At 37.5% G+C, this 13,727-nt stretch overlaps 1 protein-coding gene across 3 annotated transcripts in view; it reads left to right on the top strand.

Annotated features, from left to right (window-relative positions):
• AFTPH (aftiphilin) overlaps positions 1-13,727 on the top strand; it is a 74,370-nt gene that overhangs the window by 24,697 nt on the left and 35,946 nt on the right. For all 3 annotated transcript variants that reach the window (XR_003513396.1, XM_027555632.1, XM_027555631.1), the window contains exon 2: positions 9,386-11,339. Coding sequence is in view for 2 of the 3 variants with exons in the window: in XM_027555632.1 (XP_027411433.1) it covers positions 9,417-11,339 (1,923 nt within the window). In the remaining variant the exon portion in view is untranslated. The remainder of the gene's footprint in view (positions 1-9,385; positions 11,340-13,727) is intronic.

Below are 13,727 nucleotides of genomic sequence, written 5' to 3' on the forward strand. Positions count from 1 at the left end.
TTTGGACATCCTCCTTTGTGAAGTACTCTTTTGTCTAAATACTTTGGCCATTTTTCTTTTAGATCGTCTCATATCGATTTGTAGGAATTTTTTGCATATTCTGGGTGTGAGTTCTTTGACAGTTACATGTATTGCAAGTATCTTCCAGACAGTGGCTTGCCTTTTCATTCTCTTAATGTTCTCCTGATGGAAGTTTTTAACCTTGAGTCCAATTTATCAATTTACTCTTTTATGATTGCTGCTTTCTATTGTTTAAAGCACCTTACCTTCCCTGAAGTCATGAAAATAATCTCTTAAATTACCTCCTAGAAGGTTGATTATTTTATCTTTCACATTTAGGCCTACACTCTGTATGGTACTAACTTTTGAGTAAGATATTAGGTAGAATCAAAGATTTTTTTCTCCCAGTTGATGATCTAGCACCATTTGTTGAAAGCCTATTCTTTCCCCCCCACCACTCTGCACTGGCATCTTATCACATGGCCATATAGCTTTAAACAAAGGCTTGGTATCTGGTTAGGTTAAGTCCTCCAACTTTGTGCTTCTTGAGAAACTATTTTTAAATGGGTTGATAGTCTTAAATGATATCGGCCCCATCCCTCTTTTCATTCCGTTGCCTTCCCAAGCCCATCTTGCCACTTGAGCCCAGAGCTTTCAGCCTGGAGACTCAGCATCTTTTTTTTCCCAAGACCATTTCAGACTTGGCTAGAGCTCGTTAGGCAAATGTGGCTCTTCCTCTTGAGAGAGATGAATTCTGAATCACCTTCACTCATTGTACCCCTGTCTTCCTGGCTGCCACTCTGACACAGGGTTGCTCTGACTACCTTTAGGACTACCATGACTACTCAGTCATGAGAGCCTTGTGTAAACTGTGACTTCAGTCTTTCCTAGATATCCCCGTTACTTGTTTACTGTCCTCTAACAGATCTTGGAATCAGCAGACAAGAAAAAGGCAAGTTGAGCATACCCCTCCTTCCCTGCAAAACCCACATGCACACACCCACAAGTGCTTGTTCAGATTGTAAAGAAATTGGATAATAGATAGGACTCCTTGTGTGTGAAGTAAGTAGTTCATTAAGGATGAAGAAATATTTATTGAGGTGGTTGTGTGCCAGGCACAGTATTAATGTCAGCTCATCTATACTTCTGTTCAGTAGAAAGAACTACTTAAAAATCCATATTTTCCTGTGGTTAAAAAAAATAGTAGATTTGTTTAAGTCAGACTTAATATTTAAATTCATTACACTTAAGCTAAAATGAACAAATATACTTCAGTTAACAAATTTTACTGAATTGGCTTGGGCACAGAAGAATTTTCTGGAAAATTTCAGACCTCCTCCACACTGACTGGTTGGCATTCTTAGCTGAGACCCAGGAGCAGTGGCTCTCTCAGGTTTCTGAAGGGTGAGGTGGACCAGAGCCAAGACCTGCTGACGTGAATGTGCAACCCGTGTTCTTCTCATCAATAGGTGACACAGTTTTGAGGAATGGGGAAACGTTCATAGTCCGGGGGTCTCATAAAGCCTGTCACACCTAAGGAGGAGAGAGAGAATACCTTGCTAAAGTGGGACAAGAAGAAAAACTACTTTCTGTTGTTGGTTACAAAGTTCCTGATTCAGATCTTTGTATTTGCCTTAACATCCCAGTTTGAAGTAAGCCTGAAAACAATAAAATGTTTCATTTTTCAAACAACAGAAAAGGCAGTAGATTAACCATGAACAGATTCTACTTAAACATCACAGATGGTCCTTTACAAATAAAATGTTGTAAGAATGGAAAATGATACAGCACTCTGAAAAATAGTTTGGCAGTTTTTTACCAAACTAAACATGCGCTAACATAAGATCCAGTGATCCTGTGCTTGCTCAGTTATCCCAGAGAAATAAGAACCTGTGTTCACACAGAAACCTATATGTAAATGTCTTTAGCATCTTTATTATAAATACTATTTAAATACACAGTGTATGTATTATTAATGAGTTGGTGATGGACAGGGAAGCCTGGCATGCTGCAGTCCATGTGGTCGCAAAGAGTCAGACATGACTGAGCGACTGAACTGAACCCACTCCAGTATGCATCTACTCAGGCAGTCCTTACCACAACCCCAAGGGACTCTCAAGAGTCTTCAACACCATAGTTCAAGAGCATTAATTCTTCGGCGCTCAGCTTTCTTCACAGTCCAACTCTCACATCCATACATTACCACTGGAAAAACCATAGCTTTGACTAGACGGACCTTTGTCGGCAAAGTAATGTCTCTGCTTTTTAATATGCTGTCTAGGTTGGTCATAACTTTTCTTCCAAGGAGTAAGCGTCTTTTAATTTCATGGCTGTCATCACCATCTGCAGTGATTTTTGGAGCCCAAGAAAATAAAGTCTGTCACTGTTTCCATTGTTTCCCCATCTATTTGCCATGAAGTGATGGGACCGGATGCCATGATTTTAGTTTTCTGAATGTTGAGTTTTAAGCCAGCTTTTTCACTCTCCTCTTTTACTTTCATCAAGAGGCTGTTTAGCTCTTCTTCACTTTCTGCCATAAGGGTGGTATCATCTGCATATCTAAGGTTATTGATATTTCTCCCTGCAGTCTTGATTCCAGATTGTGTTTCATCCAGCCCCGGACCTTAAGTGCATTATACTGAATGAAAAAAGTCAACCACAAAAGGTTACATGCTGTATGATTCTATTTACCTAATACTTTTCATAAAATTAAAGGAGATGTAGAATAGCTTAGTGGTTGCCCAGGGACAGTGTATTAAAAAGCAGAGACATCACTTTGCCATCAAAGGTCCATATATCAAAGCTATGGTTTTTCCAGTAGTCATGTATGAATGTGAGAGTTGGACTGTAAAGAAGGCTGAGTGACAAAAAATTGATGCTTTTGAACTGTGGTGCTGGAGAAGACTCTTGAAACTCCCTTGGACAGCAAGGAGATCAAACTAGTCAATCCTAAAGGAAATCAGCCCAGAATATTCACTGGAAGGACTGATGCTGAAGCTGAACTTCCAACACTTTGGCCACCTGATGCAAAGAGCCAACTCATTGGAAGAGATCCTGATGGTGAGAAAAATTGAGGACAGGAGGAAAAGGGGGATGAAATGGTTGGATGACATCACTGACTCAATGGACATGAGTTTGAACAAACTCCAGGATATAGTGAAGGACAGGGAAGCTTGGCGTGCTGCAGTCCATGGGGTCGCAAAGAGCTGGACACAACTGAGCAACTGAACAACCTCAACAGGGACAGGAATGGGTTGGAAGAGTGGGGGCAGGTCAGTATCTTGATACTGGTGGTTACATAGATCTGTACATGGCGTAAAATTGAACTGTCAGATCAGATCATTCGCTCAGTCGTGTCTGACTCTCTGCAATGCCATGAATCGCAGCACGCCAGGCCTCCCTGTCCATCACCAACTCCCGGAGTTCACTCAGACTCACGTCCATCGAGTCAGTGATGCCATCCAGCCATCTCATCCTCTGTCGTCCCCTTCTCCTCTTGCCCCCAATCCCTCCCAACATCAGAGTCTTTTCCAATGAGTCAACTCTTCACATGAGGTGGCCAAAGTACTGGAGTTTCAGCTTTAGCATCATTCCTTCCAAAGAAATCCCAGGGCTGATCTCCTTCAGAATGGACTGGTTGAATCTCCTTGCAGTCCAAGGGACTCTCAAGAGTCTTCTCCAACACCACAGTTCAAAAGCATCAATTCTTCGGTGCTCAGCCTTCTTCACAGTCACAAACACAAAAGAATGCAAGTTTTTTTTTTTTTTTTTAATGGTGAAAACAGAATAAAGGTCTGTAGTTCAGTTGATGGTAATACCAGTGTTTCCAGTTTTGCTATTACGCTAGAACTATCTGAGATGTCACCATTAGAAGGAGCTGGGTGAAGGGTGCACAGGATTTTACCGTTTTTGCAACTTCGTTCATCTATTATTCTTTCAAAGTAAAACGTTTTAAAAATAAGATATGTTATACACGCACATTCATGGAAGCATGATTCACAGTAGCCAAAATGTGGAACCAACCCATCTGTCCATCAGCAGATGATAGTATCACATACAATAGGATTGTATTCAACCTTAAAAAGAATGCAATTCTGACACATGCTGCAATATATATAAACCTTGAGGACATCATGGAAAGTGAAGTAAACCAGTTAGAGAAGAACAAATACTGCATGATTCTTCTTACAGGAGGCACCTAGAGTAGTCAAAATTCCTAGAGACAGACAGTGGAATGGTGGCTGCAGGAGCTAGGGGGTGGGGATGGAGAATGGGGAGTTGTCATTTAGTAAGTACAAAGGCACTTTGATGTTTTGGAGGATAAAAAAGTTCCAGAGATTGATGCTGGTGATGGTTGTACAACAGTGTCAATACACTTAAAGCCACTGAACCGTACACTTAAAAGTAGTTTAAATTTGGTAAATTTTATGCATATCTGCTGTAATTTTTAATAAAGCATTATTATTGTGTAAGTAACACATTTTATTATAAAACAGGTATATTTAAATGCAAGCATAAATCTCCTGGGATGCTTTTAACTTTTTTCATTTTTCATCTTGCAGTAATCAGAAACTTATAAAAAGTTGCGGGTTTAGTACAAATAAGATTTTTTTTTCCCAGAACAGTTTGAGACTGTTGCCCCATCTCTTCCAAATATTTCAGTGTGTATACTGAGGACTTCTCTTACATAACCACAACACTACCATCAAAATCAAGAAAGCATCAGTGCATTGCTGCTACTCCTTGGGCTCTGTTCAAGTCTCACAGTCATCCAATAATGACCTATATAGAAAGGGGAGCCAGTTGAGAATCAAGTGTAGTATTTACTTGCCACAGCTCTTTTAGTCAACTTCAATCTGGAACAGTTCCAATTTTTCTGTTACTTTCATGGCATTGATACTTTTGAAGATTATTATAGACCAGTTGTTTTATAGATTATCTCTCAATTTGAATTTGTCTGAAGTTTCATCATGAATCGAGTCAGACTGTGTATATTTTGGCAGGGATTCCAGAAAGGAGTCTGTGTCCTCATTGCATCTTATCAGGTGGTGGATGCATGATTTCTGTATTTCTGCTTCTAATGATACTGACTTTGATCACTTAATTTAAGTGTCAGTCTTCACCAAGGGAAAGTTAGCCTTGTTCCCTTTGTAATTAAGTATGTTGTGGGGAGGTATTTTGAAGCTGTGCAATATCTTGTTCCTAATCAAACTTTCAATTTATTTATTTACATGTTTATATCCATGAGGGCTGATAGTTTATTATTTTATTCAGTGACTTATAATCCATCATCATCTTTATTTTGATCCTGAAGTTGTCCCTGATTTAAACAGTAGTAATCCGTTCAAGCTGGTTTTTGTGTCCTTTTGACATGTCTGCATCATTATGATTGCTTTTAAATTTAAAAAAGGAATTATATTAAAAAGATTCAGAAGGATCCTATTTTAATGATATGGCATAATTTGCTTAAGTAATCCCTCTGGAGCGTTTTAACGAAAAAAAAAAATAGAGTTCACATAGTATAGCCAAATTGCCTTCTGTATGTGTGTGCAAGTGTCCCTTTCTCCACACTTTAACAATTGGAGAATATTTTTAAACACTAGGAACTTCATAATTATAGGGAAACTGTTAGAGGCCAAATGACCTTGTACACCCAGCATTAGAAGGAGTTATCAGGAAGCTCAACAAGGGAAGAAAATAGAATTTATGTGTATCTTTTACTGTGTGTATGATTTTCTCTTTAAATCGTCAGGGAAAAAAAAGTATCTTGGAACTAAAGCAGTTATTTCCTTCTTCATAATGCTGATTTTGTAAGGTACACAATTTAAAGTAGATACATTACAATGGAATCTTTTTTCTTCTGACTTGCTTATTTCTCTCAGCACTGACCAGTCATTAACCTAAAGATCTTTTTGTATTCTGAAGCCATTTTCTGCTAACCAGCTATAACTCAGTAAAGTTGCTTATCAGTGAGCCTCATTTTCCTCCTCTCTGAATCAAATTATGTGGTTTATAAGGCACCTTCTCTCTAAAACTGGAAGATCTTAAGAAATTTTATCCTGAGAGTTGAAAGAATTTATTGTTGTTATCTTGCAAAACTGGTTAAATTTTGTAGTAAACAATTTCCTCTTGTGTCTAACTTGACAACTGTGAGGATCAATTTATTGTTTATGGGCTGTTTTATTCTAGGACTTTGATATTAATCTTCCCTTTCCTTTTACTGATAAGTCTGTCTTGTGACACTTTTGACTGTTTAGTACAGAGGAAAATAATAACTCATACACAGATTCCATTTAAGAATTGAATGTGTAAAAAAAAAAAAAAGGAGATATCATAAACTAACAGGCCTGGGAAGAATTATTCAAGAAATGTGACTGTGATAATTGCTAGTTACAAAAAAATTCACTTAGACCTTTGCTTTAGACCATATGCCAAAATAAATTGTAAATTTATTAAATGTAAAAAAAAAAACCCTGTAAAATAGAAGAAAATAAAAGTGAATATTTATTAAATTTAAAATTTAAGCCTTTATGACAGCAAAATAATGAAGAAAACTACTAATGGAAAATCAATTTGACCCCTTAAAAGTTAACTTGGGAAGACAGTTTGGCTTATAACATTAATTACACACTTACCATGTGACCCAGCCTTTGCACTCCTGAGTATTCATCTTAAAGAAATGAGGACTCATGTTCACATAACAATCTGTACACAAATGTTCATAGCAGCTTTACTCGTAGTTGTAAAAATACTGAAAATAACCTAGATGTCTTACATGGAGTAAATGGAAAAGCAAACTGTGGTGACATCTATATAGTGGAATCAGTTCATTTCACTTGCTCAGTTGCATCTGACTCTTTGTGACCCCATGAATTGCAGCATGCCAGGCCTCCCTGTCCATCACCAACTCCCGGAGTTTACTCAAACTCAGGTCCATCGAGTTGGTGATGCCATCCAGCCATCTCATCCTCTGTCGTCCCCTTCTCCTCCTGCCCCCAATCCCTCCCATCATCAGGGTCTTTTCCAGTGAGTCAACTCTCGCATGAGGTGGCTAAAGTATTGAGGTTTCAGCTTTAACATCATTCCTTCCAATGAACACCCAGGACTGATCTCCTTCAGAATGGACTGGTTGGATCTCCTTGCAGTCCAAGGGACTCTCAAGAGTCTTCTCCAACACCACAGTTCAAAAGCATCAATTCTTCGGCACTCAGCTTTCTTCACAGTCCAACTCACATCCATACATGACCACTGGAAAAACCATAGCCTTGACTAGACGGACCTTTGTTGGCAAAGTAATGTCTCTGCTTTTGAATATGCTATCTAGGTTGGTCATAACTTTCCTTCCAAGGAGTAAGTGTCTTTTAATTTCATGGCTGCAGTCACCGTCTGCAGTGATTTTGGAGCCCAAAAAAATAAAGTCTGACACTGTTTCCCCATCTATTTACCATGAAGTGATGGGACCAGATGCCATGATCTTCGTTTTCTGAATGTTGAGCTTTAAGCCAACTTTTTCACTCTCCTCTTTCACTTTCATCAAGAGGCTATTTAGTTCCTCTTCACTTTCTGCCATAAGGGTGGTGTCATCTGCATATCTGAGGTTATTGATATTTCTCCCGGCAATCTTGATTCCAGCTTGTACTTCTTCCAGCCCAGCGTTTCTCATGATGTACTCTGCATTTAAGTTAAATAGTGGAATGCTACTTAGCAATAAAAAGGAATTAACTGTGGACACATACAACAACATGGATGGATCTTGAGGGCATTAAGGGGAGTGAAAAAGCCAACTTCACAGGGTTACATATTACATAATTCCATTTAGATAACACTCTTGACATAGCAAAATTATAATGATGGAGAACAGATTAGTAGTTTCCAACAGTTTGGGTTTATGGAAGGGCATGACTATTTAGGGATTACACAAAGGACTTTATACTGATATTATTGAACTATTTTTGCAACAGTTCTAACCCCAATTATAGTGACAGTGAAATCTAATCTGCACGTATAATCAGTTTCATAAAACTGCGCAGACACCCTAAGAGAGGAAAAGTGATGAAATCTAAACAAGGTCTGTAGCTGATTTAATAGGTTATACGGATGTCGGTTTCAGGATTTGATCGTGTACTGTTGTTTACCGTATTCTTACTGAGGGAAACTGGGTGAGAGCATATGTGAGAACTCTGTACTATTTTTACAACTTCTTGTGAGTCCTAAGCAATTTCAAAATGGAAAGTTATAAAAAATTAAACTATGGTATATTCAGGTAATGGAATATTATTCAATAGTTTAAGAAAATAAATTTTTCAAGCCATGAAAAGACATGGAGGAAGAACCTTCAATACATATTACTAGGTGAAAGAAGCCAATCATACAGTATATACAAGCTACATACTCTATAAGTCTAATTAAATAACATTCTAGTAAAAGCAGAACTATGGAGACAGTAAGAAAATCAGTGGTTGCCAGGGTAGGGGAGAGGGACAGATGAATAGAGGAGGTGGAACACAGGATTTGAGGGACAGTGAAACTATTCTGTGTAATACTGTACTGGTAGATGCATGTCTTTATGTATTTGTCCAAACTCAGAATGTATAGCACCAAGAATGAACCCTAATATGAACTATGGACTTTGGGTAATAATGATGCGTCAGTGTAGGTTCATCAGTTGTAACAAATTTACCACTTTGGTAGAAGATGTTCATAACAGAGGAGACTGTGCAAATTAATGGGAGTAGGATCCGTATGGGAAGTTTCTATATCTTCTGCTCAATTCTGTTGTGAACCTGAAGCTTCTCTGAAAAAATAAAGTCTTTAAAATCAGAAAAAATTAACTTGAGTCAGAAATAAACATTGAAAAGCAAATTGAGGAAAATATTTGCAGTCATTATGAGAGACAGAATTTTCATTTTATTTATAAAGAATTCCTACAAATCCACAAGGCAAGCCCTGAATCCCCAGTGAACTAGAAGGAGAGTCTAAGAGAACAAGCATGTGCCCCAAGAGAGACTCTTATAGATGTACTTTTGTAAGTGTTTATTTGAAATTTTCTGGAATCCTCAGATTCAGTAATATGCTACCAATGCCCTTGGAAACGTACAGTGTAAAAGCTGTTTTGTTTTGGTTTTTTTGCCATTATATTATAGCTGTGTAATCTTACCTAAGATAAAAATAGTTGTTTTTTTTTTAGGTTTTTTAAAAATTTTTAAATTTTGAAAATTCAATTTTTAATTGAAGGATAATTGCTTTACAGAAAAATAGTTTAAAAAATAAAAAGCAGAGCACTGTAAATTTACACTGTTTTGAAGTTTCTTTGAGAGAATTCTGAATGACTTTGTTGTATGTAATCTGTTCCCTAAAAAGAAATCTTTTTTTTTTTTTTTTCCAGGTATAAATTAAGTATTGAAAGCAATTGAACAATGGAGCCAGACATCATTCGAATGTACTCTTCGTCCCCACCACCACTAGACAACGGAGCTGAGGATGATGATGACGATGAATTTGGGGAATTTGGTGGGTTTTCTGAAGTTAGCCCTTCTGGTGTAGGGTTTGTTGATTTTGATACACCAGATTACGCTCGTCCCAAGGAAGAGTTTGTACCTTCAAACCATTTTATGCCAATTCATGATTTCTCAGAAAATGTAGATAGCCTTACAAGCTTTAAGTCCATTAAAAATAGTAACGATAAAGACATCACTGCTGAACTTTCTTCTCCTGTGAAAGGACAGTCTGATGTTTTACTTTCTACCACCAGCAAAGAAATAATTTCATCTAAAACTTTAGATACTTCCATTGATGGCATAGAAAGTCCACGAGATAAAGAAGTGGAGCAGAGACAGAATGTTGGAACACCTGAAAGTTTCTCTCTAGGAGATTTTAGAACTGACCTGAATGTTGTTCATCAGAACAAGCAGTTAGAGAGCTGCAATGGTGAAAAGCCGCCTTGTCTGGAGATTCTAACAAATGGGTTTGCAGTGTTGGAAACTGTAAATCCTCAGGGAACAGATGATCTGGACGCTGCAGCTGATTCAAAAGGACGAAAGCCTCTTAGCACTTATAGTACTGAGTATAATTTAGACTATGCACCTAGTCCTGCTGAGGAATTTGCAGATTTTGCCACATTTGCCAGAAAAGAAAGGATACAACTAGAAGAAATAGAATGTGCAGTTTTAAATGATGAGGCACTAACCATTCAGGAAAACAAAATTAATAGAGTCAATGAACTGAATTCTATAAAAGAAGTGTCTTTGGATAGAAGCTGTGATGATAAAGGAGACACTGCTAGAAAGGATCAGGTTTGTGTTTCAAAAATAAGCGTAGCGAGTGACAGGGGTTTCAGCAGGGGAAAGCAAGGCCTTCCCACATTGCAACAAGATGAATTTTTCAATTCAGGTGTTCAGTCAGACGCTTGGAGTTTGGCAGACCCAGCTGAAAATTCAGAAGCCAGTAGGAGAGAACAATGTAAAATTGAGGAAAATCTTGATATATTCACTTCTAAATGTTCTGATCTGTGCATGGTTTCTACTAAAACTTTGGATGCAGATGATGAAGTTGGTTCTTCCAAAGAAGAAATTAGAGAGTTTACTGACTCCCAGAGCCTCAGCTTTGATCCTACAGAAGAAAATGTTTTAGATGATTCTGTGAGTGTAAAAAATGGTGATAGTAGTAATGACTTTGTGACTTGCAACGATACCATTGAGGATGATTTTGGTGACTTTGGCACAGCCAGTGGCACAACTCCACCTTTTGTTACTGCTGGTACACAAGACTCAATGAGTGATGTCACTTTTGAAGAGTCCTCAGAGCACTTTCCACATTTGAGTGAACCAGGTGATGACTTTGGAGAATTCGGGGAATCAAATACTGTCTCTTGCCAAGAGGAAATTATATTTACTGAGTCAGACCTAAAAGAGACTTCTGATAGTTTATCAGAGGGATGCAGTTTGGCAAGAAAACCTACTGGGACAGGCACTGAACCTATTTCAAAACTGGAAATTGGGCAAGAAGGTGAGTTTGAAGACTTTGATTCTGTGCCAAATATTCAAGATGACTGCAGTGCTTTTCAAGACTCAGATGATTTTGCGGACTTCAGTTCAGCTGGTCCTAACCAGGTTGTAGATTGGAATGCTTTTGAGGATGAACAGAAAGATAGCTGTTCCTGGGCTGCTTTTGGAGACCAGCAAGCCACTGAATCTCATCATCGAAAGGAAGCCTGGCAGTCACATAGGACAGATGGAAAGATTGATACTCCGGGAACCCCCAAAGTGCACAGTGTCTCCTTAGCAGCTTCCAAAGGAGCAGTTGCTGGTGGTCATTTACACGAAACAACCACTTCAGTTCAGGTATTTACTGATTTTTCTCTGTTTTGTATAACAATGCTGTGGAGGTCTCTAATTCAGCTTTTCAAAGAGCATTTTGTAATTGGGTACCTGTTAAAGGAGTCTCTTTATGATACATAATATTTGCCAGATTTGTAGATTAGTTACATGTTTCACAATCACTTGATTAAAGAGACATTCCTATAATAATGCTTGGTAAGATTTTTCTTTATCTGTTTCTTTAATATTTATAGAAATTCATCAACTTAGTTTTTTGGTAGATATAAATACCACTTATGTAAAAATTCATTAATTAGCTAATGAACTATTCCACCAAATCCTTCAGTTTCTACCTTAAGAGTGATTTTACAAGGTTAAACTAAGATTTAAGCTTCAGAAAATAATCTCTTAATTTTGTCTAGGACAAATTTTGATTGTAGACAAGAGCAAGCAGAATTTGAAACCTCAGTCTGTGCTGAAGGCTATAGGGACTTGAAGGTTAGAAAAAGGATTTGAAAAAAGCAGATTTGGGCCTCAGAGTTTAATAGCTAATAAAAGACCTGGGATGAGGCTGTGAGATAAATTAAGGGTTAGACATAGAACAAGAGGGCTTCCCTGGTTGCTCAGATGGTAAAGAATCTATCTGCAATGCAGGAGACCGGTGTTGGATCCCTGGGTTGGGAAGATTCCCTGGAGAAGGGAATGGCAACCCACTCCAGTATTCTTGCCTGGGAAATCCCATGGACAGAGGTGCCTAGTGGGCTACAGTCTATGGGGTCGCAAAGAGTAGGACACAACTGAGGGTTAGACCTAGGACAGGAAACAGCCATACCTTGACTTAATGTGACTGTTTATTTGCTTAAAATTTCTTGCAAATGTGTGTTTATGTTTACTTTTCTTAGGAATTAGCCTTGTCAGGGAGAATATTTGTACCCCTTAGCCCTTGTCCTTTATCTTTTTCTGGTCCAGAATTTCATAGAAGATTCATTAAGGTTTATTTTGACCTAAAGTAGAGGTGCAGTATGTTATTCAGATTGTTCCGCAGTCCTGAGTTGTACCCTGTGCTACATTTAACCTTTCCTCAACCCTAGGAGTGTAGAAGAGAGCATTTCCTTGAAAATCACTGCTTTTTATTGATACATGTATTATTACCAAGTATTAACTTGGTCCACAGGCCTATTTTAAAGATACTGAGAATCAGAATCAACAAATTCTTCAGTTATCTTTTGCTAAGCAAACCATTTTCAATTGAAAATATTTCCGAAGTCTGGTTAATTGAAATGGTTATACATCATTGCTTTGATATCTCTAATACATTAAGATTTTATAGAAATTATGGTACCACCCATTGGAGTGCACAACGGATCACTTTTCATTTGACATTGAGTGTCTGAATAGCTTAATTTGCTAATTCTGTTATTACATGGTTTGGCTAATATGTATTATTCTTGTTGAGTAATTCATTATTGAATTCATTATTGAGGCAGAAGCTTACAATTTTAAACAAAGAGTGAATTAATTATATAACGCAAAGCAAAGACTATTGGTTTTTGACCTAATCCTTTCCCTGTTTACTTTCATCTTACTAGAGTATAGGGTGACACTGGTATTGGATGGTCTTTAATTTATAACCTTAGAACTTTAAACATTGTCATTATATAATGAATTTTTAAAGTATAACCACTTAAAAAAGGATTTTTTTTTTGCAACCTATGAACTGATTAGTTATTTATGTATAATTTGATAACTAGATATACTAGGAGGAAATAAAGTACATGGGCTTTATGGAATCTTACAGATCTGAGTTCGAATTTTGACTCAGTGTCATATAGCATTATGATTTTGGACAAACTACTTCTGAACTCAGTTGTCTATAAAAAGTAGATAATATCTGTTGCAGCAGACTTTTGTGAAGATAAAAGGACAGTAAATCTTTTAATGAGTGAAAAAAATACACTGAAAAATAAGAATCTTGTAGTATGGTTCTGTTTTGTAAAAATAAAACACAAATGGTATAGATATAGCAGGATGCATTGACTTCCTGAGATTTGTCTGGTTCCATCCTCAAGCTTTTCTTTTTGCTGAATGGGTTATGCAAAATGAGCAAAACTTGGAGATGGATGTTGGAAAGGAGAAACTGCTGGAAGTGGGGCTAGAAGAGGAATTTGGAAAGGAATTGAGTTGGGGAGATGGAAAGTGACTTTCATCCTTATCCTGCTATTGTGAAGGAGGCCTGTGACCTGTAATTTCTTCCTTTTTCAGAATCTGCTGAAATGCACATTAATCTAGTTCTCTTAGAGAGGAATAGATTTACTAATATTTATCCTAAAATCTTTATCCTAGCTGCTACCATGTAATGGGGGACAGCGCAGAAATCCTCACATATTAATGTAAACATTGGGTTTTTTTTTT

The sequence above is a fragment of the Bos indicus x Bos taurus genome, chromosome 11 (assembly GCF_003369695.1).
Source record: "Bos indicus x Bos taurus breed Angus x Brahman F1 hybrid chromosome 11, Bos_hybrid_MaternalHap_v2.0, whole genome shotgun sequence".
NCBI classification, from domain to species: Eukaryota; Metazoa; Chordata; class Mammalia; order Artiodactyla; family Bovidae; genus Bos; species Bos indicus x Bos taurus.